The 26,960-nt window shown below is 50.4% G+C and overlaps 1 protein-coding gene across 1 annotated transcript in view; it reads right to left on the bottom strand.

Annotated features, from left to right (window-relative positions):
• Positions 1–4,170: 4,170 nt before the first annotated feature.
• Positions 4,171–26,960, bottom strand: part of PSD2 (pleckstrin and Sec7 domain containing 2) — a 42,877-nt gene continuing 20,087 nt past the window's right edge. The window contains exons 8-15 of the mRNA XM_029960201.1: positions 23,242–23,331; positions 22,257–22,300; positions 18,619–18,809; positions 17,419–17,489; positions 9,870–10,027; positions 8,711–8,855; positions 7,471–7,614; positions 4,171–5,914 (exon numbers count right to left, since the gene is read on the bottom strand). Coding sequence (XP_029816061.1) covers positions 5,708–5,914; positions 7,471–7,614; positions 8,711–8,855; positions 9,870–10,027; positions 17,419–17,489; positions 18,619–18,809; positions 22,257–22,300; positions 23,242–23,331 — 1,050 coding nt within the window. The 3' untranslated portion in view covers positions 4,171–5,707. The remainder of the gene's footprint in view (positions 5,915–7,470; positions 7,615–8,710; positions 8,856–9,869; positions 10,028–17,418; positions 17,490–18,618; positions 18,810–22,256; positions 22,301–23,241; positions 23,332–26,960) is intronic.

The raw sequence follows: 26,960 nt of genomic DNA, 5'->3' as shown, positions 1-26,960 counted from the left end.
ATTGGATGCATGGTGAAGCTGTGACTGAGAAGATAATACAACAATTGACAGTGTATTATTTCATTTAACTTTTAGCAATAAAGTAACTAAACCCTCTATTCCTCACCCATGATGGGGTCAGATAGAAAACTCTGCTAATTTGTCATAAGATGATTGTCAAAGTTTGCTCTGGATTGTCTGAATGTCAGAACTCTCGACTGTTTAACACTTGAACATTTTTTTATATTATAAATAAAATAAGAAATAACAAGTTGTGGGCTGCATTAATATCAGGCCCTTTGGGGGGCAAGTGGGGAGCTGTAACAGGTACCATCCACAGAATCACAGACTGGTCGAGGTTGGAAAAGATTTCTTCCAAATTCCCTGCTACAACAGCTCACCCAGAGCCAGTTGCCCAGGCCTGTGCCCAGTCAGGGTTTGAATGTCTCCAGGGATGGCAACACCACAGCTTCTCTGGGTAGCCTCTGTCAGTGCTTGGCTCCACTCAAAGCAAAAAAGTGTCTTCTTGCATTTAGACTGTATTTACAATTTTTTTATTTTCTGCCCATTGCCTCCTGTCCTGTCACTGGACGCTGTTGAGAAGAGTCCAGCTTCCTCTTCTTCACTGCCTCCCATCAGGTATTTATACATATGGACAATGTCCCCCTGAGTCTTCTCCAGGCTGAACAGCCCCAGCTCCCTCATCCTTTCCTCATATGAGTGATGCTCTGGTTTAGCAAAGATCTTTATGCCCATAGAGACCCATAGGTAGGTGTTTTTCTACCTGGCATGGATATTTGACCGTCACTGCAGGGATTAGGAGGTGAGTGAATGCCACCCTCACATCCCTCGGGTGGATCTCATTCCTTCTCCAACTGCAGACCAGGAGATCCTCCTTCACTCCAAATGTGGCAGCTTTTAGCTGTTCCAAGAAAGGACAAGATCTGTGGCATGTGCTACATGCTAGCACCCATTTCAGTGACTTTTTTCAGCAGAGTGGAGATGTGTTGGGTCCCACCCTGCCAGTGCTGCGCTGTCGTGCAGCACCTGCCCACCCACAAAACAGGTCCCTTCTTCAGCTCTCCCATGGCAAATCCATGTCTCTGGATAGCCTCCCTGTAGAGGACTCACTGACAACACAGTGTATTCACAGGCATCACAGGCCCTGAGGGGGAACTCATGGCTCAGCCCAGCTCAGATCTCACTCCCTTGTTCCTGCTCAGTGAGATGAGGAGGTGCCCAAAAGTCCCAGATGAATTGCCCCTAGGAGGAGAGGGATCTGCTACACACTGGTCTGAGACAACCCTATGGAAATGGATAGGTTGGAACTTAATGATCTTGGTTAGAACTAGATGATCTGGTTGGAACAAGATGATCTTCAAGGTCCCTTCCAACCCAAACCATTCTATGATTCTATGAATGCACAAAGCCATGAGAGAAGCCCCCAGTCTTCAGGATGCTGCCCACGCTGAAGGCCCAGATAATCACACCCACAGCCTGGGCTTCTTCTGCTCCAACCCCCCCCCCCCAGGATGCCCATTGCCTTGGAGCTAACCCTGCTGGGTCACAGGCCACCCCTAACACCCATCACATGCGCTGAGGGGACTTCAGACAGACCAGAGGGCTCAGCACTTCACCCTCAATAAGGCATCTCAGCACTGATTTCCCAGAAGGTTAAAGGCTGAAGGATCCTGCCCTCCTGCCACGGGGCTCATGTCACCCAAGGAGGTCTTAGATGTCTAGGACTGGGGATAAAGGACTGAGGATAAAAGGTGAGGATAAAGCGTAAAGGATAAAGGATGAAGGTCAAATCCTGATTTGGGAGATATTTGCCATGTAACCCTTGGACACATCATGCCCCACTTCTGTGCAGCCCCAAGCCTTGCTGGATGAAGGCAGTGGTACAGTGCAGCTCTCCACTCTCCCGTTACTCTTGGGACATGCTCCAACTTCCCACTGCCGTTGATCTCCCATCTTCTCTCCTCCAGTGGCTCCTGGAGCATAGAGAGGTAGACAGGAACAGACAGAGAGCACCTGACCCCTTGGAAGGGACACATGTGGGAGATCACCAAGGCTTATCCCTGAGGAAAACAGAGAAATAGAAAAGAGAGGTAGGGAGCCATGGGGTTCCCAAAGCAACCCTGGCTCTCCTCAGAATCTGTGAGCTTGTGAGCTCCATTCATGGAGAAGTTCCCCCCAAGGCTGGCACAGCAGCATCTGCATTACAAGAAAGTGCAGCTCTTGAGTCTCCTGCTGGGGTGCAGAGCAACCCTGGGGTGCGGAGCAACCATGTGGCCAAACCTCAGGGTGTACTCAATGCAACTCATCCCCACCAAGCATCCCTGCCACTCTCTGCTCTCTGGGTCCCTCAGAAAGGAGCTGTGGGTTTGCCCTGCACAGGGGGATCCTTCCCTGCTCCATGGTTTGAGGGGATCTGTGATGCTCTGCATCTGCTAAGGCATCACTAGCTCAGAGCCATGGCAGCCTCAGGATTTTTTTTTTTGTGGTGATTTCTTGTTAAACGTGCCCCTTGATTCCCATAATTGTGTGCTATATTTAGAGGCAGCTACGCTACTTCAATTTTCTCTCCGATTGCCTCCGAAGGAAGCCTGTGTATCTCTCTCCTTTTTCCCCTGGCTGGTTTATTTTTAGACTCCTCATTTCCAGCCACGTGTATTCCCAGGGTTTGGCCGTAAATATTTTACAGCGATTTTCACAGGTGGGGGGAGCCACCAAAGCCTCCTGCCAGCTCTGCTCTGCGTGTGTGATGCCTTTGCTGCCCTTCCCAGAGGGGAAGGAACTGCTCTGCTGACACAGATCGGGTGACACAAGCAGGAGAGGAGCACCAGATCCTGGCTTTGGGATCACAAAGCCTCCCCCACAAAGAAGTCCCTCTGAAATGAATTTGGTGGTGTGTCCAGAAGTGGTCAGGCTGAACCACCGCTGTCAGGTGAGGTTGTGTAAGACCCAGAGCAGTCGTGGTGCCTGCTAGAGGGGCTGGCACAGGCTGGGGATGTGCCAGAAAGCACATCTGGGTACCTGCAGGAAGAGAAAAGGATGTGGTTGCCTAACTCCTCTGAGATGCTGCTCTTCTCTCCTAGAGGTGGGTGGCTGAGTCCTTGACCTTCAGAGGGGGAAGGAGGGGGGAAAGAACTGTTTTCTTCCAGGTCACAAGTTGAGGATGTGGATTGGTCAAACCAGGAATTCTGGCTGTTCTCAGTGCCCTTGTGCAGATGAGATGTTCTCACCACACCTGCATGTGTGTGTGAACCTGGATCAGGACTTGTGCACTTGGCAAACTGCTGGTAGTTTTACCCTCAGAGTGAAGTGCAAGTTTTTACCCTCAGTGCAAGTTTTACCCTCAGAGTTGTCTTGCCTCTGTCTGACATCAGCTGCCACCCCTTCCCAAATCCATGGGGTGGTGAGTCTCAAGGCTTTGAGGCCTTTTCCTGGTGCCCAGGGGAGACTTTGCAAGATCCTGCTTTTCTCTGCAAGCTGAGGATGGCAGACTGGCACCTTCAACCAAGGGGCTGAGTTGCTCCTGGTGGCAGCTCAAACACACTGGAGACATCACTGCCTGCTGGAAGGGATGCTCAGAAAGGGCAGGCTGAAGTACAAAATATAGCTGGGATTTTGGAGAGAAGGAGTTAGGTCCAGGTTTCCTCCAAACTTCCACTGTGGAGTCTGGACACCAGACACTTCATGTGAGTAGGAGCATCTTGGAGGTTGCAGAGCAAGGGATGTCTGTACAGTACCTGACACGAAAGCAATGATGCCTTGGAGAAACAGCCACTCAGTGTAGCCCTGGACTCCTCCTCTCCCCCCAGAACATGTCCAACCCCCAAGGCAGTTGTTGGTACCTTTCTACTCCCATAAATCTCTAGGCTGCACGTGGACAGACACACCTGGGATGCACCAGTCGGAGAGAAGGGTTCCTGAATGTGTTCCCAAAGCAGCCTATCTTTCCACACCTGCTCCAGGGGTGAGTCATCCATCCAAAGCACAGGCAGGCCAGTGCCTTCAGCCCCACAGTTGTACCCCACTTGTGGAAAGGAATTGCCATTTTCTGGTGCTGCCTGTCCACAGAATCCTGGCTTTTGTGCAGCAGGTGCTGGTGGAGACTTGTATCAGCCTGGCCTTCTGGTGCTGTGAAATCTGGGATCGAGCCAGCACATGGTGGAACTCTGCTTCAGACCAATTCTCTTTACCAACAGATTCAGCTTTATTGTTATTCTTTTTTTTTTACATGATTCTTAGTGCATCATTTCAAATAAACTATCAAACTGTACAAAGAAACAGAGATAAAAGAAGAGGTGACAAAGTTGGGAAGAGGTTTTTAGTGTCATGAACCATCATGGAAAACAGTAGTCCATAGGCTCTCAAACATTGAAGGTCCAAATAAATCTTATTTTGTTTGTTTAAAAAAATGCTGCAAAAGATAAACAATAAATGACTGTAATTAGCAGCTACAAGATCCTTCAAAACTGGAACTTGATTACTGTGAATGCACCGAGGGGAAAGAAAAGCAATCTGAGATAAAGGACCAAACCAAACTGTGAAATAAATAAAGTGTGGGAGGACAGTCGTGGCATTGAAATGCAGAGGAATCACTTCAGCACAACAGCAAATCATTGGACCACAGACAGCAGAAAGGAACAGGAATACAATTCCCCACTTAAAAGAGTACAGCATGTGCATCGCAGGATGGAGGGATCCAGCAGGGATGGGCAGGTGGGATTGCTCCTGCACACAAAGGTTCCCTGGAGCTGGTGCACAGCTCCAATTGTGCCTTGAACCCAAAGTGGTGGATGCCGTGGTTGCCAAACAAGCAGCCACTTGGCCAGTTTGTCTGAATAAGCAGGAACAGGAGAGCGATGTATCACAGCGAAGCCAGGTGGGATTTCCATCCGAGTAAAAAAAAGGAGAAAAAGAAAAAAAAAAGATACATAGGCTACTGCAATTTTTAAAACATCCTGGTGGGCTGGTCAGACCCTCCACATCCCTAGTGACTTCCCCAGGCAGCTTTGCCTTCACTTGCACACTGAGGTTAAAACCCACGTTAGAGTTTCCTTATATATATATATTTATTTATATATATTCATATGTATATATATATATATAAAAGGATAAGGTGACAGAGGGCACTCCAGGCCTCTCCTGCCAGGGGCAGATGATGTTCCCACGTGCCACGCTGGAGACACCTCTCACTTGGTCCGTGATCAGCTCACGACACCCGTCTCACGTCACGACGTGCTGGAGGGTGCTCCCCTCGTGGGAGGGACGTGCTCCTGCCCCTCTGTGCCCTTCTCTGGGAGCGCTGGTGGTGCCACAGACCGTGTCATCTCGGCTGAGTTTCCTGCACTGCCGGGGACTGTGACCATGAACCGGTGGGGACTGCAGGGAGGGAAGGCGGAGAGAGAGGGCTGGTGGAGAAAAGAGCGACCTGGCCCTTGACGAACCAGCACATCCCTTTGTTGTGCAGGCTGCAGCAGGAGGGAAAGAAAAGCCACTGGTGCTGTTGGGAATGAAGAAGAGATGATGCTGAAATGCCAGAGCATTGTCAGAGAGTGTCAACTAAAGCTTCTTTGATTTCTTTCACTAGAGCAATCCCCATGTCATACATGTCTACGGTTTTGCTCGGATAATTTCCTAAGTAAAATTGTGCTCATCGATCTAGTCCAGGAGCGCAGAGCATCGCCGGTTCATCCCCCTGTGCACACATTCCTTGTTAAGTGTTCTGCTCTAAAATGTCCTTTTCTGCCTTACAGCTGATGGACAGGTGCCCTTGGCTCAAGGAAGGGCTCGAATGTGTCTTCCGCAAAGCAAGGTCCTCAGCTTCCACCTTGAAGAAACTGGTCTCAATTCTCTCCAGGTCATCTGTCCCCACTTTTATCTTCATGCACAGCAGGTTGATGTACGTCTCATAGCGGCTCTTCTGCAGGGAAAGAGGGAACAGAGAGCCTGGCAACAGGGACAAGCCACGGTGTGTGTGGCAATGCCATCTGCTACTGCAGGAAAACCCATCCTGTACCATCAGGATCCCACTAATCTCACTCCCCAGGTTTAACCACAGCACAGTGCCTGGCCTCAGTGTTGAAAGGGGTGTGTCTGTGTGTGTGTATGTGTGTGTGTGTCCGTGTGTCCGTGTGTCCATGTGTGTGTGTGTGTAACACTCTCCAGCTACTTTTACAAGTCTTGGCTGCCACTCTGATTGTATAACGACAATACTGGGGGCAAAATCAGACCAATTGATCTGCTCCTTCCTGATTTAGGAGTTCCCTTTGATTGGTTCAAATCCTTCTGCTTGTTATTGTTTCCATCCAGTGATTCACTTGCTGCTGCTGAGTTATGTCCCCATTGCTCCTCACAGAGCACGGTATCAAGGGAGGCATCTCCTCTCTGCCTGGGTCCCTCCTTCCAGTGCTAGATGGGATCTTTTTAAGGACTTGTGTAATACCCATCCTTTCTCTTAACAACTCAGAGGCAGCCTGTACTGGCTTCTTTGTCAGCCCAGAGAAACAAGCATTTCTAGAGCACATCTCATAACACAGAGGAGATGAATTATGCTCTGGAAGTGCCAACTTCTCCTCGCAGACTGAAAAGGCAGCCCAGGGAAATGCTCGGATGAAGACTTCTCTGCAGGCATCCAAAACAAGATGCCTGGAAAATGGGAGGCAGCAGCAACCGCTTGAAAGGTTGGTACAAAGACAAGGGAACCAGCAGCCAGAAGCTGTGGCTTTGGAGAGCCTGGGTGTTACACAAAAGGGTGATGCAGCCCTGGCATGAGGGAGGTGGGATATTTCCATCCTCGGAGGTTTCTGAGGCTCGGCCGCTAAATGACACACTCATTTTGGGCTAAGACTAGGAATACTCCAACTTCCTGCTGGAAGCAAGACTAGAGGCCTCCAGCAGTCCCTTCCCACTGACACCTATGTGGCAGGAATTTTCTGCTCAACTCTCACTGGAACAAAATATCCCATTTCTCCCACAATTAAATGCCTATTAGACTTTAAAGAGAGCTAAAACTTAGTTACATGCATCCTCAAAGAGTCTGTAATCAGCTGTAATGTTGGGTTTGGCTTTATTTACAGAAATTGTTGCAGCAAAACAAGATTAATTCTCCCAGGGATTCCCTTCACTTTTTATTAATGTTGCTGCAAAAGACTGATGCACACTAAGAACTGAACCACTTTCTTACTTGGGACCTGAGGAAATGTCAAGATTTGACACAGTAAAGGAGGATTTTCTTTCTCTCATCAGTTTTCCCCTCCTCTGGTTAGAAACCACAGAGGGGAGGGAATGTCTTTTTTTAGCTTCAGTGCAAAACAGCAAGGCTTGCTCCTGTCCCAAGACACCCATCCAGCTTGAGAGCCCTTGTCCTTCTCTCTCCTTTCATGCTCTCCCAGGCTCTCAGCCTCCACCCTGGAGTTCTCAGTTCTCCTCAATCAGCCAAGGTATCATTTATCACAGAAAAGATGAAAGTTCCTTTACCTCAAATATTAGGTAATGTTCTTTGAGTCTGTATTCCTCAGCCTCTTTTGACTTGAGGCTCTTCTCTACAGGATGTAATTTATGCTCTGCTAATTCGTCTGCAATCTGCTTCATTTTATTTTCATGAGACCTCAGCTGTTCCTCCTGCCGAGAGAAGAGTTGTCAGGTATTAAAACGTGGGAGTGCAGCACCCAAGTGCACCGCCTGCCTGTGGGTGTGGGAGCTCTCTCTGCAAGGACAAAAGCTCAGCTCCTGTGCTGGAGCCAAAGGTGTGCTGTGAATTTGCAAATTCATCTGATAAGGAGCAGTGGAAACACAGGTATCTGAGTGAGTCCAAACCTCAGGGATCTCAACTGTCAAGAGCGGATTTTTTTTTTGGCATCGGGGCGTCTTTAGCATCATAAACATGAAATGCTCCACATCCTTTAACAGCCAGGCAGAACCAGCACTGCCCCAAGAGCTGCTCATCCTGTTCTTTTCAAGATAAAAGCACCCTCCCCATTTGGGCTCTGAGAAAGGTGACATCTGGCCTCATCTGGCTCAGCAGACAGGAGCTGTATCTCTGCCCTGATATTTCAGGCTGTCCTCTCCTTTGCTGGAGGGCAGTGGCAGTGTGTCCCTACTTTTTGGAGGTGCTAAGGCATGTTGGGATTTCCCTGGACAGGGAAACAAAAGCTCCTCTTTGGATGGCAGCTGCTTTTGGTTAGCTGAGCCTTTGGCAGCTGTGGCCTTGTGCACCGGGACCCCTTGCTTCCAGAAACTTCCCTACTGAGTGAGACTCAGACTCCCCCTTCACCTGTGGCTTTGCAGCTCACAAAACAAGAGGCTGTCACCTCTGAGTGCCATGATATAAAATAAACCTGGGCCGCAAGTAAGTGAAATAAAAATAAAATAAACCTGCAGAGCTGTTGGGCTCTGCTGCCTCAACTGCGGAGCTATTCAGCTCTTTCAACTCCAGCAACAGGAAGGTGCTGGGATGTGATGGGCAAAGAACCAACAGCCAAACAGGCAGGTGTAGGTGGGGTTGTTTACAGCCATTGCACAGGAAGCACTGGCCTGACACCAGGATTTTCCACGTCTGTCCAAGTCGCCTGCTCCACTCCCCTGTTCCTGCCCCGAGCACCTGAGTGTGCCCATCAGGCAGGAACAGGGGGACCTGCTGATGAGCTCAGCATGAGCTGCCTGCTGAAGGGCTTGCTGAGCCCTGGGTACTCCTCCATCACTCCTTCTCTCATGTTACCTGGCACAGCTTGGTCATGGACGAAGGTAGGAGAGGGCGGCAGAACTTCTTCATGGAGCAGATTGCAGCTGGGAAGGCTGGAGCAGAGAAAATGGCAGCAACGAGGTTGATTCGCAGGATCCAGGAGAGCATTTCTTCCTTACTCCTGTTATGGAGGAAGGGAGAAGAGAGAGGGTGTCTGTAAATGCTCCTGACCCAGGACCAGCCACCTCACAACAGTCCTGGAGCCACCTGTGCTCAGGAGGGGCATCAGTGGCTTTGCTTTGAAGCCACTCTGTGGCACCCTGGGTTGTGACCAGAGGGAAATCCTGGATAACTGGCTCCTCTACAGTGCCCTGATGATTTCAGGACTGCTGTCTGTCTCTCAAAGTCCTGCCAGTCCTGCCTTCCTCATCAGCTCTGTCAGCATTCCTGAGGAGCTGGGGAGGGGCCAGGGCCAAGGATGTCCTGCTCTTTGGAGAACAAGAGCCGTACAACAGTGGTCCCACAGAGCAGGATGGACCCCTCAGTTGTATCATTGGTGGGACATTACCCGGGGTCTCTCATCAAATTTGCTCAGGCACTGCTCCCCCAACCCTTCCAGGGGTTTTTGCTGCAGAAATTCAGGTGTCAATCTTTAGCTTGATAGCACTCCAATCCAACTTCCAGTGTCACCTCTCTCAGCAGAAGATGTGAAAAACACATGACAGAAGAGATGACTCAATCACACTTGACACTTATGAACAGCACAACTTTCCTCTGCAATGGACTAAGGAAGGAGGAAAATCCAGCCTGGCTGAGATGTCTTCTCTGAGGAGCTTCAGACAGTTTCCCCATCAAAGGATGATGAGGGGAACCATCACCTCCTCAGTTCAATGCACCACATGGATTTTCTCCCTTCCACTGGCAATTGAAGTTAGCAGGAGGAGCCCTTTACTGAGCCCTTTTCATCCCAGCCCATCCTGCTCAGCCCAGACTGGTGACAGATGAGAAAGACTTTCAGGATTGACACAAATCTACCAAGAAACTGTGGCCTATGACCAAGCCCTTTGAACAGTCCCTCAGCTCCTTGCTCCCCCCAGCCCTGTCCCCTGATGTGTGTGCTGACCTGGGCAGGTCAGGGGGACTCTGGCAGTGGCTGGAGGTCGGGCTGCCCATCCAGGGCAGAGCTGGTACTCACGGGGCCTGGAAGAGGAAGACTCTCCAGTCAGCTGTCTTCAGCTTGAGCACGTTGGACTTCTTGCTGTAGTCAGAGGCTTTTGTGGCTAAGGCGTGGTGCACACGGATGGCGTTCTTCAGATCCACTTCAGAGAGGTCTTTGTCAGGTTTATATTCATCCTGTGAAGAGGAACGTTAATTGGATAATGACAACACTAACACTTGCGGGCTGCTTTAATGAACCTGCCTCTCCCCCCCGTGCTATAATCACAGAGTGCCGAGACCAGGAAAAGGCACTGCTTTGTACAGCGAGTGCTGGGAGCTGATAATGATAATAATTAACATCTGGCAACTGCTTCCATCATTAAGTTCAACTGGGAAGATGTGAAGAAGGAGATGAAAGTTTCAAACATAATTAGCAATAGTTATCTCTAACACGGCACACGCCTGAGGCTTCATGGGAAGGCACGAGGCAGGGCCAGGGTTCTGCAGAGCTGCCCCCACAGCTCAGAGCTCAAGCTGGGATGCAATTCCCAGTCCACAGTGGGTATCACTGAGCACCTGGCCTGGTGCTGCAGCTTCATAGAATCATAGAGTCATAGAATCACAGAATGGTTTGGGTTGGAAGGGTCCTTAAAGACCATCTCATTCCAACTCTCTGCCACAGGCACTGATACCTTCCACTATCCCAGGTTGCTCCAAGCCCCCTCTGACCTGGCCTTGGACACTTCCAGGGATGGGGCAGCCACAGCTTCTCCAGGCAACCCGTGCCAGGACCTCACCACCCTCACAATAAAGAATTTTTTTTCATATATCTAACCTAAATTTCCTCTCTTTCAGTTTGAACCCATCACTCCTTGTCCTATCACTCCAGCTTTGTGTGGAGGAGGGTCTGGGTTCTGGAACAGCAGCATCCTTGCAACCAGTGCTCTTCCACAGAGGTGTGGGGTTTGCTGGGCAGTTGCCAGACTGAGCATGGCCCACCTGAATCACTCTTGAACTCTCTTTAGTGCCCCCTTGGCATGGTCTCCCCTGTAAGTCATTAGACTGGCACTTGCAAACTGCAGCCGCATTCCCTGGATTCCTGCTTTGCTTTCTCCACTGAAGGACAATCTCACACAAGTAGGGAATTAGGCAAGAACTATATATGTGTGTATTTTATAACAAGGTAGAAAATAGCAAACATGGGATTCTGAAAAGATGACCTTGGCACAGCACTTTTAAGGAAAAAGCGGAGTCCAGTCAATCCTGTGTTTACCTTTTGCTTTCCCAGTGACTGAGCTCATGACCACTTAAAGCAATATTCTTTCTCTCACTCTGCAGCCCTGCCTGCTCAACAGCTGGTCCAGCTGGATGGTGAGATGGAAGGATGGACAGATGGGTGGATACACACATGGACAGGTGATGTAAGAGAACCTGGCCTGGCTAAAGCAAAGCACTGTGCCACCACCCTGCCCACGGCAGGACAGGGTGCCCTGGAAGGGTCTGCCTCGCCCTGCAAGGTTACAGTGTCACAGGACTAATGTGCTCTATAATTTCCTTTCCTTGACTGCCCTTGGTTGTCAGCACCAGGACAGCTCTGCCTGGTGGTGGTGGTCTATCTGTCCCAGTCATATTTCAAGCCAGACCTTGGTTTGTTCTGCAGATTGGCAAAAAGATGTTTTTTTCCTGTGTCCTGGTGATACAAATCCAGCTGTTCAGGAAGAGCCATACTGCAGGCTCCTGGATGGTAACTCTGATTAGTGAGGCTGTTCTCTGGTGTAGGGTCAGAAAGGTCTCCCCTTTGTTGCTCTCCAGAGCACCAGGACTCCACAGGCCATGGATGTGGCTCACTGATGGGAAATAAGCCACTGAAGCTCCTCTTTTGAAGCAGTCACCCCATCCAGGAGAGTGGTTGCCACACTGTGTTCATCATCATTTGAAACTTGGCATTGTGCAAAAAAAATGCCATAAGGCCAACCAGAAATGTCAGGCAGGGACTCCTGGGATTGGTGAACTCCAAAGAATAGCTCTGGCTTTCCAGCAGAGGAAGGCTGGGTGCTGCAGGCACCCTGTGTTTGGGTGGGCCTTCAGCTGGGCAGTGTAGATGACCTTTCCAGGGTAGGGATTTCAGTAGCCATAGGAATGGGCTATTAGCCTTGCAGTAAAAAAAAACAAATGCTTTGCCTTGTGAGGACCTAATGTGTTACCCCACTTGCTTGAGGAAGACACTGCTGCTCGGGCCTCCTATATTGTAGAGATCCCTCAATTCATGATGTTTTTCCAAGGCTGAAGTTCTCTGGATCTGAAAAAATCTGACCGTGCTGATCTCTAATTTCAAGGCAAGCTTTCTGAAAATACAGCACAAATAACTCGGCTTAAAGACACATGACAAGAAGACCCTGCCACAGCTGCAAACTGCTCTGACTAAGGCAGATCCTCAGCTTGAATGGAATCATCAGGTATTGCCTCTATGGATTTCAGGCTCTCAGGCTTCAGTGTCTATGTAAGGAAAAACCAAATCTTCTTTTTCTAATGCTGGGCCCAGTAAATCAGCGTGAGGTTGAACGAAGTGGGTTCTCTCCACCTTCTCCCTCCCTGTTTGCAGGAGTGCAAAGTGCTGGAGGTCACTGCACAGGCTGACTCTTCCAGGAGGCTCATCCCAGTGCCCGTGGTCATGATGCTGTGGATGGCTGATGATGCTGAGGGATGTCTGTGTGCTCTTAAACTGCTCCATCCACAGACATCCCCAAGGCTTGCCCAATGCCACCACAGTGCCCAGCACTTACACCACAGGGTAACCTACTCCATGTAGCCTCTCCCTGGAGAATAATCCCATTGCCCTTTAACAAATCACATCAGCTCTGCTCCAAAGTCTCCAGCAGCTTCTCTGCATTTTGCCTCACAGCCCTTCTGAGCTTTGACGTAAGTTTAAGTGTGTGCATAAACTGCTGCTGAGGAAGAGATGTGTCCAAAACCACAACATAACAGTGACATAGACACTTCCAGTGAAGTGATTCTGGTTTAACTCTCAAAGAAACTGATCTATACTAAAACATAAGTGGTATCATATTTGGAGGAACTGATCTATACTAGAACATAAGTGATATCACATTTGGAGGAACTTCAGGCAGTGTTCTGTCCACTATATCATATCACTAAACTGATTCCATGCTGTTATCCTGCCATGCATTTCCTGGCAAAGAGGTTGATTTGGTGTCAAGGGCCTCTAGAATTTTTGTCATATGTGTCCTGTACCATTCCCACAGGTACTTGTCACTGGGAGATGGGCAAAGGAATGCTGTGCTACATCATTCCAGTTACCCTTAGCCCCCAGCCCTTGAATGGTGGCATGTTGATTTTTCCCTTGCTTCTCCAGGTGTAGGATAGTGGGGATCAGCACTTTCCAGGGTCTGTTTTGGGGATATCCTCCACAGGAATTGACCCCCAGGTGTGGACACTTTGTCTCAGAATCCCTCTAAATTTACTTTCAGCTCCTGATGCTGATGGTGTAGCCAGATTCCCCATTCATGTGCCTTTCCTGCTGCCCCAAGGCTCTGCTTGAACATGCACGACCACCCCCTTGCCTGGGCTTAGCTTTGGCCATGGTGGTGCTCCTGGAGGCTTTGGGGCACTGTTCCCTGCTGCCCACCCCTGTGAGCAGGCGGTGGGAGATCCACCAGTAATCTCAAAGCTTGTTTGGTCAAGAAAAGGCCCCTACATCTTGTCCTGTAGGGCACCTGGATGTGGTGAGAGCCTGGTGTATCTGCTGCCCTCTCCTCTGCCCTCAGAACCAGCCCTGGGCAGTGCTGGGAATACGGACATGGAGTGACAGAGATTCCTCATGGTCTGGCTTCTGAGTGGCTTTTCCTCTTTTTCCTTTTCTTCACCTCACATCTACCAGCCTAAACAAACCATTTAATAAGGAATACTAACCCTTGTGCACTTTCCAGTTTGACAAGGACTTGGCTCTCCAAGGACCACTATCTTGGCAAGGGCCTGCCTGCAACAGCATCTGTGGCTCAGGGCTTTGCTGGGAACCCCTTTGTGGTTGGGGGCTGCAAGGGCAGAACCTGTGGGAAGATCTGCATCCTTTCCAGTACCCCTGTATAAAAGCAGCTCATGCTTTACAGCTCTCCATCATTCTTCTCAATACCCCTCCATGTGTGGTGATTAAGGGTTATTATCCCCATTTCACAGAGGTGAAGTAAGTTGCCAAAGGCCATGGAGTGAGTCAGTGCCCTGAGCAGATTAGTGCACAGGAGAGGTGTGCCCTGCTCCCAAGCCTGCATTTCTTCCTCAAGACTGTACTGCAGCCCTTTAGGGGATCAAGCAATTGCTCCAGCAGACTGTGCTCCAACATGCTGATCCAGCAATTAACACCAGCAAGTCAATGACATGTGACATCTCCTCACCAGCAGGTTCATGGCTGCTGCCTGAATTGTTTCTGTCAGACCCACTTCTACCTGTTCCCCCCCCCCCCCTTTTGCCTGTTTTATGTCCACCTCTCTGTCTGGTTGTTCCTCCTTTTATCTACCTCCCCAGGCCCTCCTTCCCCCCTGCTTTCCCTCTATCTCTCACTCTTATTTATACTCAACTTGCTCCTCAAAACCAAATGGAGGAGAGTTTCCTATGAAACTTCTGGGAATTTACTATTAACACCCAGATCCCTGATTTGGTCTGAGCAAAAAAGTGGAACAGGTTGAACCTGCGCTCCCTGACATCAGGTGGGTCTGAAGGCAGGTGCTTTCTCCTCTATCTTCACATCAGAAAATCTTTCCCCAGTGATTTGTGCTCAAGCCAGGTTCTACCTTATGTTTATCTGCAGGCATCTTCTGCTGAGATCCTGGAGGCTGGAACACTGCTTCCTTCTGTATTGTGCAACTCCTTTGTTCTGCAAACCACCCCACAGGCAGGAAACGGCACCAGGACTCCACAGGGCAGGTGGATGTTTATCCACTCTCCTAGCTTTGGGAACGTTTGGAAATGATAGGGAAAAGACTTCGTCTTCATGGTCTCATCCTTCTGTCTCTGCAAGCCTGGTAGACACAGTCTGTAGCCAAGCCCAGCCCAAGGAATCCCCTGAAGAGGACTATAACACAGTCTGGCAGCAGCTCACAACCAAGAAACCCCTCTTTGCCCAAATCCTTTGCCCAAACATTCCTTAGCTTTACTTTTGTTGTTGTTCCAAATGCAGCTTCCTTGGGGCACCCTTGGCAATTCTGGTCCCTCCTGCTAATTACACATCAGTCATGGCTGTTATTTATCAGACACTTTCATTACCTAAACAAATCTTGGGTGTTTTGCTTCTTCAGTCCTTGTCCATAAAGAAAGCCCTCAGTCTTAACCACTTGCTCCTGAAGGTCACTGAGATAAGAACAGTCTTCTAACTGCCATGTCAGTCTCATCCTTGCTCTCTTTTAAATCCTGAACACCTTGGACTAACAAAATGAACTATATTAATGGGTGGATATTGCTGCAAGCCTTGAAACAGCAAAGAAACTCCAACCCCTCTGCCCCAGGAGCAGTGATGACACTCAGTGTCAGCCTCACGGCTCCTTCTGCTGCTGTATAAGCGTCAAGAAAATCTTCAGTAAACTGGATTTTGGTCCAGCATGGGAATAAAATTCCATTCTGAAAGTGTATTTCATTCCCAGTCACATAATGACAGAATATGCTGGGAAGGGACACACAAGGATCATCAAGTCCAACTCCTGGCTCTGCACAGGACCATCCCAAAGATGGTACCTGAGAATATTGTCCAAACACTCCTGGAGCTCTGTCAGCCTTGAGGCTGTGCCCACTGCCCTGGGGAGCCTGGTCAGTGCCCAACTACCCTCTGGGTGAAGAACCTTTTCCTGAGCTCCAACCTAAACCTCCCCTATCACAACATCAGATCATTCCCTCAAGTCCTGTCCCTGGTCACCACAAAGAAGAGATCAGTGCCTGCCCCTCTTCTTCCACTCAAGAGGAAATATTTACCCTCTCAACTGACTCATGCCGAGAGAAGTCCTTGGTGAAAAATCCATTCGCATCCAAAAGCTTCCTGCAATCACTGAAATGTCTTTTTTTTTTGTTTTCCATGGAAAAACTGTCATAAAATTAAATGTTGATGGTAGCTCTGTACAAGCCAAATCCTCAAGCATCACCTGTGGTCAGCACGAGGACTCTTTGGTGGACTCCATGTGGAGACTCATAACGAGACAAGGACTGAGATGTGAGAAGAGTGCTGCTGACTTCAGGGGCTGGATTAGAGCTGGGCTCTCCCTCAGCTGCAGGACAGAGTGGCAGGGCTGTGAAAACCCCACTGGGCTAAGAGCAACCCACACTGCAAGTTACCATGCGCTGCTGCCAGATTTCTGTTGGCTTTTTGACATCTGCCATAGGACCTGGCAAAACACGGGAATCATTGGGGTGTGCTGAGAGCTCTGAGTCACAATTCCATGCTGCCCCGAGGACCTTTCTGCCTTTCTTATACAATCCACTGTTTGTTTACTCTCATTGCTGTGGAGATAATGCTGCAATTCCTAGGAGCATCTGCCCACGGGGAGTGCTGCTCCAGCAAGGTGAGTTCAATGGGTTACTGCTCAGCATGTGCTGCTCAGGTAGTTCAGACCTAGTTCAGTGGGTTACGCTGTTGCATTATGAACAGACATTTGGCATCCTGGGCTGGCTTGGAATTCACATTCAAGTGAGCCCCTATCCAGTCTCCTCGGATTTTCCCATGGAAAACTTTCCAGCAAACCCTCCTAGCATCCAAGTGTCATCCTACAGCGTGCAGGGAAGATATTCCATGGGGACTCTGATTTCCAAGAGGGCCTGGGATTTGTGCTTGTGTTGACTAGAAGTGGCTACACAACGAACAGGGGTGAAGAGAGGCAGAAAGTGTCACTTGGCAGCCCATGGAAAGACCCAGATCAGGAAGGCCATGAAGAAGAATATAAACTTTAAACATAAAATCATGGAATCACAGCATATCCTGAGTTGGAAGGGACCCACAAGGATTATCCAAGTCCAGCTCTTGGTCCTGCATAGACCAGTCCCAACAATCCCACCATGTGCCTCAGGGTGTCATCCAAACACTCCTTGAGCTCTGCCAGCCTTGGGGCCGTGACCAGGGCCCTGGGGAGCCTGTTCAGTGCCCAATAAAGCTGTGCATAATCAGATCTCTGCCTGCAAATAACACTACAGGCAGTATAAGACTGGTCAGATGATCCACCTCTTCAGTTTCCTATTGCATTTCTCACCCTTATCCTATTTCATCTATTCCATATCATCTCTTCATTCATCCTCTCCAACAGCTCCTACTTGCTGGGATTCTTCTGCAGAAATCTTGACTCAGTGTTTCCTCTTTCATATTTCTTCCTTCAGGGTCCTCTTTTGAGGCTGTGAATAGTCTCCTTAGCATGAACACCACTACAAAAGATGAGAGCATCCTCCAGCTATAGCCTCTGGAGGAGGCCTGTTGATGTCCATGTATGTGTTAGGACATGGATTCACCTCTGCTTGCCCCTACGAGTCTCCTGCTTAGGACATCAGGACTGCTTTGGAGACAGCACGAGACAGCAAAGGGGATAATCCCCCATGGTTACCTTTTGTAAATAAAGGACGGTCCCCTTAAGCACAGCATAAAATTTCTTCCAACCTCTTCTTCCTCTGGGAGCTAAAAAAAGGAAGAATGTTTAATTGTACATGTCTGCTCCTGCTGGTGCTGCTTGACCTTCCTGGCAAACCCAACCCTTTTCCTGACCCATCACAGGCACACAGTGGTGCCCAGACCTCATACACCTCCAAGTTTTCGCTCATGAGTGGCTTGTCTGCAGGGACATGTGTTTGAGAGACAGTAGGTGGGCTCTGCAGCCTCCCAGCAGGAACAAAGCAGGTCAACCCCAGAGATGAGCTGGTCCAGGGGCACCACTGGACACCTGCAGGAAGTCTCTGCTCCTCTAAGCCCAGGTTCATGTTTCTTGGACTAAATGCTCGTGGAGCAGAGACATTCCCTGAGACTCCCCTGCTTCTGGTGAGTTGGGCAGCTGTGCCCTGGGTAAGGAGCTTCTCTTACACTGAGGAGGGAGCACTGCCACCAGCCAGCTTGATGGACTTGGGGACAGAGAGCTTTCTGGAAGCTGGAGAGGGATGGAAGGTGTGGGGAGCCATCCACATCACCACAAGACAGTTGATCCTCCAAGTACGGGATATTAAGAAAGTGCTGGAAGCAAGGGAGGCCTTTGGTGGTAATCTCTTCTAAAGACTTTGGCTGCAGTGACTGGGCCAATCATGTCAATTAGCAAAAGGGATTATCCAAGGTTTAATTAATCTCTGCTCATTAACAGTTCCCAAATATCCTTTCCTTTACCTTTCCTATAATCCCACATGCTGATAGCAGAGCTGTGGGGTGTTCTGTCCCCCAGCCAGCAGCACATGGCAGGATATGGACAGGAGCAAAGCCTGGCAGACCAGACCGTTCCCAAGGCCAGGGCTGGGGAGGACATCCTGCCCCCATTGCTCAGAGAGTGGGATTGGGAATGGGTCCATGAACAGGATGGAAGCCCAGGTCTGCCTGTGTGGAGCAGGCACTGTTAGGTTCCTTGGCAGTGAGAAAGGAAGATTGAGGCCTCCTGAAAACATTAATGTCTACAAATGCCTCAAAACACCCTCCTTTCCCTGCATCCTGGCACTTCAGGGGATGTCTCTTGTGTTCCCTGGGATGCAGTGGGGACATGGCAGGGAGAAGAGCAGGGAAAAGCTCTGGGACTGCCTGGGGCACCTCTCCCTGTCCCATTAGCACGTACTTCTCTTCCCATCCATGTCTGCGTGGGTTTTGCGGGTGAGGACCCCGTGCTTGTAGGTGACGGCGTTGAGCGCCTGGGGGATGTCCAGGAAGGGGTTGCTGCTGTCAACAATCCTCGTCACTTTTTTCGCACTGGCTCCGAATTTGTCGTCTACCAGCTCCGAGAGGGATTTCCTCAGCTCGTCCTCATCGCTTGGAAACAAAATCAGAGAGGAGACTGAGTGGAGAACACGTGAGGTGGGTCACAGAGTGCCCTGTCTGCCTTGGGTTTAGGGTTTATATTACAGGTCGGGGAAAGAAAAAGAAAGGAGACACAGGGACAATGCACACAGAGAGTGCCAGTGGTGGTGGTCTGAGCTGGGTGGCAGGTAACTGTCCCAGAGGTCCCACTGTGAGGTTACTCAACACGGGTGAGAGGATGGGGGCTTGTCTGAACACCAGGAAACTGCAGACACCCCATGCTGAGGACTACAGGCATTTCACAGGGAGATCCTCTGATTCTGTGCCCTAAAACCAGAGCTTAAGGAGAGCTTTTGCAGAAATCCAGGTGTTACCATCATTTCTCAACTGCTGAGAGGCAGCGCCTGCAGCCTCCTAAATACTGAAGGACCTTTAGGAATGTCCTCTGCATCTCTGAGGAACAAAAGCTCTGCAGACATTAGGGAGATGGGCCACTTGACCAAAAAAAAGACAAACCCTGGAACAGGTTATACATCAGCTCCCCACTTCTGTCCTCAGGGTGAGCTGGCAAAGAGCAAGAAATGCTGGTCATTTCCATAAAAACTGCTTCTCCTCACAGATCTGGTCCTGGACCTTGAACAGCAAGAGCTGAGCATCTTAGCAAAGTGTTACTGACTCCACCAAGCCTGTCTCTTCCTGTCTGGAGTAAAACCTACTCTGGCACATAGAAACTAGAACTTGTATGGGAAGTGATAGTTCCCAGTGTCCCTGGGACATGAAGGAGGAAGAGCAAACAGGGAGTTTCTGCCCTGTGTGATAAATGTCAATGTCTAAATGCCTTGAGTGGTCACATTAGGTTGCAGATCAGACTGGGACCAAACCTCAGTTGAGGAGTGACCCAGAGGTGAATCCACTGGCTGGGATGTGAGCAGTAAAACACCACACTGCCCCCCTGCACAAGCAGATGGCAAAAGCATCAGACACTTCGTGGAAGAGAAGGATGATTTCTCAGCCCTCAGCACCCACAGGAGTCCTGGGGCTTAGACAGAGCCCAGACCCTACAGCTGGATGGGGGGTTAGTGGGGTCAGTTCTTTGGGCTGCACCAGAGGGACCCCTCAGAGTCCTCCGTGCTGCTGAGCTGATGGTCACACACCTGCCTGTCTGCTGGGATTTGTGGTCAAGGGCATTTCCTTCCCGGGATGATCAAGGACAGAAGGCAGAGGGAAGCAGGGAGGAGAGGGTCCTGCCTGTGCAAGGCTGTGCCTCAGTGCCGGGTGTCTGAGAGAACTCCCGTGCAAGGAAGTCTTTGACCTGGGCACCTCATGCCAGGGAGTTTCTGCCCCAGGTATCCCATATCGGGGAGCATCTCTCAGCACTTGAGGAGCTGAGGGGGTCTCTTGATCCCAGGCCGGTGTGGGGTGAGTGAGGGGCTGCAGGGATATCACGGAGTGGGCAGAGAATGGAAGGAGGGGACTGGATGCTGCAGCGGGACCCGGGCGGGGGGTGACATCCCTGGGATGTGCCCGAGCAGGGAGCTGTGCTGGCGGGCGTTGTGTAACCAGAGCCCGCATCCAGCGGCAGATGGATGCACTCCTGCTGAACTCCCCTTACATAAACCATCCCGCCGGCTGCGGCTGCGGAGCTCGGAGCTCCCTCTCGCGACAGAGCCCACGCGCAGGTGACGGGAAGGATGGGCTTTGAAGGGAAATCGATGGTACCTGACCGCTAAGAAGCTCCTGCCTTCCCAGGGCTGGCTGTGGAAGGAGACACCAGCCGCTGCCATCGGGCACGGCAGGCGATGGGGGCTCCTGCTCTGCAAAGCTTGACCCAGGTAGGTGGGAAGGGAGGGAGGACCAAAACAGCTCCAGATGCTTTTCTGCTGAGGATAATATGAGGAAGAGAGCAGGTGATGGGGCTAAAGGCCCAGAAGGTCCTGTTCAGTCCCGTGACAAGAGAGGTCTGAGATTAATGAGGACAGGAAAAGAAAGGAGAGGAAAAGAAAGAGAGGTGGAGGGGAGGGGATGGGAGGAAAGGGAAAGGAAAAGGGAAAGGGAAAGGGAAAGAGGGAAAGGGAAAGGGAAAGGGAAAGAGGGAAAGGGAAAGGGAAAGGGAAAGGGAAAGGGAAAGGGAAAGAGGGAAAGGGAAAGGGAAAAAGGGAAAGAGAAAAAGTGAAAGAGAAAAAGGGAAAGGGAATGTCCACAGTGTTAGCTTAGGATCCCAGGTCTGTTAAGGGCTTCCCATCAGCAGCAATGAGGAGACACTGGGGCTGGGGGGCCTCACTGAGGGTCCTGACCTGTGCTCTGGGCAGGAGTGGGTGGCAGAGCAGGGGAACAAGGGCTGAGGAAGGTGCTGTGTGAACCTGTGATGGGGGGCACCATGCCAGCTGTTTCCAGGCTTGTTTGGTCTGGAGGAGAAGACAAAGTGCATCTTATTGAGCTTGTGGATGACATAAACAAGAGAGGTACAGGGCCACTGCTGAGAGGGCCAGGAGCACCCCAGGGCTTCACTGGGGCTCCGGGTGAACAGCAGGGTGAGCAGGAGGCAGCCGGTGTGTCCTGGCAGAAACAGAGGCCAAGAGCACCCTGGGCTGTGTAACAGCGGCACAGTGAGGAGGCGAAGAGAAGTGATCCCCTGCTCTGCACTCATTGCATCATATCGTGATACAGCAAACAGTGCTGGGCCCCCAGCACAGCAAAGAGCATCAACGGGGTAGAGACAGTCCAGCTGAGGCCACCAAGGAACCCGAGGGCTGTGTAAGAGGTGACTGAGGGAACTGGTCTTGCTCAGCCTGGAGAAGAGGTGGATTTGGGGGACCTCCAGGCAGCCTTCCCTGTGTGAGGGAAAAGGCCACCGTGGTGCATGGCAGAAGGACAAGAGTCAGTGGGCATAAGGCAAAACAAAAGAGACAAGAAAACAGTGCCACTCTCAGAATAATTAAGTGTTGGTTTGTTGATCCAGAGAGGTCGTGGGTTCTCTGTCCTTGGAGGTTTTCAGGATCAAACTGAACAATTCCTGGTCTGAATTCAATGCTGACCATACTTTGAGGAGGGAGGTGGAGATATCACAAGGTCCCTTCCCTCCTGACTGATTCTCTGATTCTATTTCCAGAAAAAAACCCAAACCTATGTGGAAGAGGTGGAAAGTCTCAGTGACCAAAGTAACCACGGATCTTTCCTTGTGCAGAGACTCCTGAAGCACCTGGAGAGGGACCAGCAGTTTACATGTGTAATAGTAAACAAAGAGGGCATTCCCTTCCTTTAGATCATGGATCCACAGACTGTCACCAACCTCCCCAACTTCTTTTGTGTCTAAGCCATAAATAAACTCCATTTGCCTACAGAGGGCACTTCAGTGCTTAAGGGCTTGGCAGGAAATATTCTGGGACTGAAAACATCACTTAAGACCTGCCAGACACTTGGAAGGACACACTAGCTCTCAAATGCTTAGCACATACTTACATGGCCCACTCCAGCTTCTCATTCTTGATGGAGTTATACAGTGTCTGAAACAAGAACATGGAATTAGCTGTGTCTCTCATGGAAGTCATGTCTGGCTGTGAGATCATCTCCTCCTCCACATTCCGCCTGTGTTCCTGGAGAGATCCCTTCCCTGCTGAACTGTCCTGGAGAGGCATTTACCAATGACCAGGACAACTGCTGTCCTCCCAGACCCCTTTTTATCTGTGTGCCACGCTGGGTATTGGACTGGGCACGTCAGCAGCAGGGGGGTCTGGCAGCCAACCTTGCTCAGGAGCCTGTATATGACATTTTTTACTCATTCTGGGTGTTGCACCTAGTCCTGAATGAATCCTGGCCTACACAAGATGCTAGAAGACTCAGGGATGTGCCACGACACCTTTGATGTCTTCACTAGGGGAAAGGAAAGGGGAGGCTTGAACTGAGGAGCAGGGGAGATATGAGTGACCTTGGGACCAGCTTTTCCAGTTCCTCCTGTGCAGAATTCCAGTGGCTTCCCTGGGGCACTGGAAAAGAAGCAGGAATGGACTAGGAAAGCAGAATGTGGAGGTGGCCCTGACCACATGGGGGGGTAGGGTAGGGTGAAAATACTCCCTTTGGAGTGTTTAACCAATATCCCATGGTACTGCACTAGTGTTGGAACACTGCATCTAATCACATGGAATTGAAGTATCAGTGCTGGATGGTCATATTTGGGGGTGGGGGGTACCTTGTTCTGTGGGCATCACACAGCTGCTGGGGGGAAAAGGGCCCCTGGTATGCTCTGAGGGCAGATATGCCCCAAATCTGGACAAAACACCACCAGGTGACAGACCTCTTAGCAGAGACATCCATGGGGGTTATAATTCTTCTCTGAAAAAACTGCACACTGAAAAACGCTGATTGAAGGGCTCAGGGTGCCCCAGCAGGACTAGGTGGCACTGCAAGAATAATGACAGTATCCCACTGCCTATTTATATCACGTTACCTTCAGCAAATCCTTCGCGAAGTCCTTCCCGTCGTTCAGCCCGTCCAGGTTCGCGATGAACTGCTGGCACGACATCTTTTTGCCAATGTTCTGTAAGGCAAAGAAGCAGCTCATTAATCTTGTGGAGAGTTTTGACTTTAATCAGTGCCTTTCAAAGAACAATTTTACATGTGGAGCTGAAAGCCTGGGTCTGTCCCAAGAGCTCGAAGTTGAAAGGGCTTCTGATCTGATTTGCTATTGGGGCTCTTTGCTTTATTTGCTCATGCCAGCAGCCAAATGTTTCAAATGACCTCTTTTTTAATGGTGGGGATAAGACACCTGAAAATAGCCTCTCCAGCTCTTGATCCAAGCTTCCTAAGTGATCCAGGTTGGTCCTGGCACAAGGGCTGTGTCTCAAAACTCAAAGCAAGCACTCTGTTGAAATGGCAACGCTTGGATGGGGCTCCAAGGCTGCTGTGTGTGAAATTGTGTGAGCACGCAGTGCCAGCACCTGAGACAGCCAGCACTGGGCAAGGGAAGGCTGGTCCTTCATGGAAAATGTTATTTTCAATTGCTGTTACAAAAAGAGATGGTCCAGATGGTACTGCACGAACTTGAGTGCAGTGGTGTGAGAGGGCAACGCACATACACTGGGAGAATCTCACAACCTGGAGCACACTCACCACCAGCTAATGCCAAGGATATTTGGTGCTGAAACTTCCAGGCCATCTGGCATCCCTGATATCATGGCTTCATCACCTGTGGCATCTGCCTTCCCAAAAACCCTTTACCCTTCACCATAGCCAGGTGAGCCCCTTCCTCAGCCTGCAGGGGTTGAGGCAGGCAGCCCTTTTCCCAAGCCTCCCTCTGCAACCCCACCTCTCAAAGGGCTGAGGTGTGGAGGAGTCAGTGGGAATTGCAGGCTTTGGGAACAGGAGTCTGATGACACAAAGGAAAGGTGGGTGTCTGCAGTGCCATGTCATGTCACACCCTGCAGTGTGAGAAGGACAGACCCCGGGTGACACTGCCTGGAGTGGACAACAGAGTTAGTGAGGAGAGTGTGAGTTCACAGCAGTGGTCCTAAGGATCCCAACAGCATCCTGACACTGGGTGTGCTTCACATCCAGGTATGGACAGGGTGGCCACCCAGGAGGACCTGGGAAGATGGCCAAGAACAGCAATCAGAGTCCTGCTTAGGGGCTCAGTGAGGGAGAGGAAGGGCCTCACTGGGTCACTGGCAGGGGATGAAGCTGCAGCAGATGATGCAGGGCAAGATGTGTCCTCTGTGGGGTGTCTTCTTACACAGCAGGTCACCTGCTGGATGCAGCAAGGTCATCACATGGGGACATAATGCTCAGGGGAATGTGTCTGCACACCTCAAAACTCAGGGCTCAGATGTTCTACATCTCTTGCTGAATTGGGACCTTTGGGTAGGAAGAGCTCCATTCCTGTCCAGCTGCACTGGTAGGGGCATTTTGCTTTTCTCTGTCTTGAAAGAGACTGATTCCAGAAACCTGCCCACAAACATGCACTGCAGATGACCTGGAGGCTTCTCCCCAAATGAAAACATCAGGAAAGAGTGAGGCCTTGGGATTAGCTCCCCATGGCCCCCCTCCACCTGTCATCTGTGTGTGCAAACACTCTTGGGCTACACGGGGAGCCAAGTGCTGCCTTTGAGCAGCTCTGTCTGATTCTCTTAATTATGCCTCCTGCTGGTGCCAGCTCCAGATGAGCTGGCACCCTTGAGAGATCAAGAAAAAGAAGAAGAAAGCACTGTTACAAATCTGCAGTGCCTGGGGACGTGGTTGGCACAACACAGCTCAGCCATCGCGGGGAGCCCCACGGCCCCCATCAGCCAGAGGCTGCTGCCAGCCAGGGCTCAGAGGGCACATGGGCTGCAGGAGAGCTCAGGAAACCTTGCAGACATGCTAGGATTTCAGCAGAGGGAAGAAAGATTTGTGTGCTCGTTGGCCAGTGAATCTCAGACACAAAAAAGAAAGGAGAAATCCAGTGTTGTGGATGGAGAGAGGAAGGAGAGTGAAAGAGAACATTAAAAAGCACAGCAAGGAACCTCCATGAGGAGGGAAGTTTCTGGATGAGGCAGATGTGTTGTCTGAGACCTTAAGGCACCAAATTTACACAGAGAAAAGGTGACTACTCCCACCCCTGCCCTGAGGCAGGGAAGCAGAGTGCACAGCACTGGTCTTTCTGCCCAAAGAGATCTTGCTGTAGTGATACTGCACTGAATGCAGAGGCCAACACATTTTTGGAAATGAGTGGATACAGTGAGATAACACAAGTTACCAGCCTCACAGGCCCTTTTTTGGGTTTCTCATGTACGTGTCTGGGACATACTTTCATCCCAAGGGATGGCTTCCTTTTTATTCTGTGATTTGTCTCTTTCTGTGGTGCAAGAACGTCTCAGAGCTCACCTGAGACAGCAGCCACACTGTGGAAATGCAGCTAATTGAAAATACGCCCTTTCCCTGACAACCAGAAGAGGTGATGAGAAAGGTCCATCAAGGATGGGAATACTGGGAATCACCTTGTTGGGCAAGGTGGCTGAAGCACTGCAGAGCCAGGGGCAGGACTGAGGGTGGCTGTCAGCACGGGATGCTGGGGTGGTCCTGATGCAATAAAACCTCATGTCAGCAATATTTAAATGGTTCTCAACACTTGCTGCTTTGGGAAGTGGGCTGGAGCCAGCCACTCAAACACAAAGCCCTGCAAGTGCCTCCACATCAACACCAGCTGAGCAGAGAGAACCAAAAAAGTCACCCCAGGACAAAGACTTTGCAGCTTCTGTTGATCAACACTTGCAAAGAAACGATTCTGTGATCACAAGTGCCTCATTATCAACAGCATCAGCACCGGGGACTGCCTGAGCTTTCAAACACTGCAACAGTATTTAGCAAGTATGGGGGATCCCAGGAAAACCCCGGAAAGGGCCACTCCCAGGGTGCAGTGGGATATGTTCTTACACAGCACCTTCAGATTCAGCAAGGTCATCACAAGGGGACATAATGCTCAGGGGAATGTGTCTGCACACCTCAAAACTCAGGGCTCAGATGTTCTACATCTCTTGCTGAACTGGGACCTCTGAGTAGGCAGAGCTTCATTCCTGTCCAGCCTGACATAAATGGGGGCATTTTGCCTTTATTTAATGGTACATCAGTCACTTACCAGCAACAGAACAAGCCAGAGAGGCTGTTTCACAGCCACACGTAGCTACTATTCCTGATATGTCCCCCTGGCAGAAAAGAACTTTGTCCCACCTTTGCTTGCTCCAGGCCATGCAGCAAAGCATGAGAAACCAGTCAGAGTATGAGAGAGCACCATGGTGTGCTGCATGGGGAGCCAGGGAGCCAACAGTGGATTAAACAGTGGATTAAATAGCTGAGAAGAGCTGGACACTTAGATGAAGGGGTAGAGACAGTCTGGGAATGGATGGGCAGAGGTGGATGGGTGCAGACACTGCATGGGAACACAGGGATGCAGAGACAAGGTGCATGACAGCCATAGAATATCCTGAGCTGGAAGGGACCCACAAGGATCATTGAATTCTGATCCCTGGCCCTGCATGGGACAGCCCCAAGGATGAGATTGATCTGGTGGTAGATAGACAAGGCTAATTCTGCCATCCCATCATTTCAGCCTAGTGTAACTCCCCTGTTTACACTTGGGTTCTTGCCTCCTCCTGGCCTCAGCCATCTGCTGCTGAGCTGGCTCCCCCAAGATGA

This window comes from Manacus vitellinus, unplaced genomic scaffold (genome assembly GCF_001715985.3).
Source record: "Manacus vitellinus isolate BGI_N305 unplaced genomic scaffold, ASM171598v3 scaffold_25_pilon, whole genome shotgun sequence".
Lineage (NCBI taxonomy): Eukaryota > Metazoa > Chordata > Aves > Passeriformes > Pipridae > Manacus > Manacus vitellinus.
The sequence above is the reverse complement of the archived record's forward strand: the minus strand, read 5'-3'. Positions and strand labels throughout refer to the sequence as shown.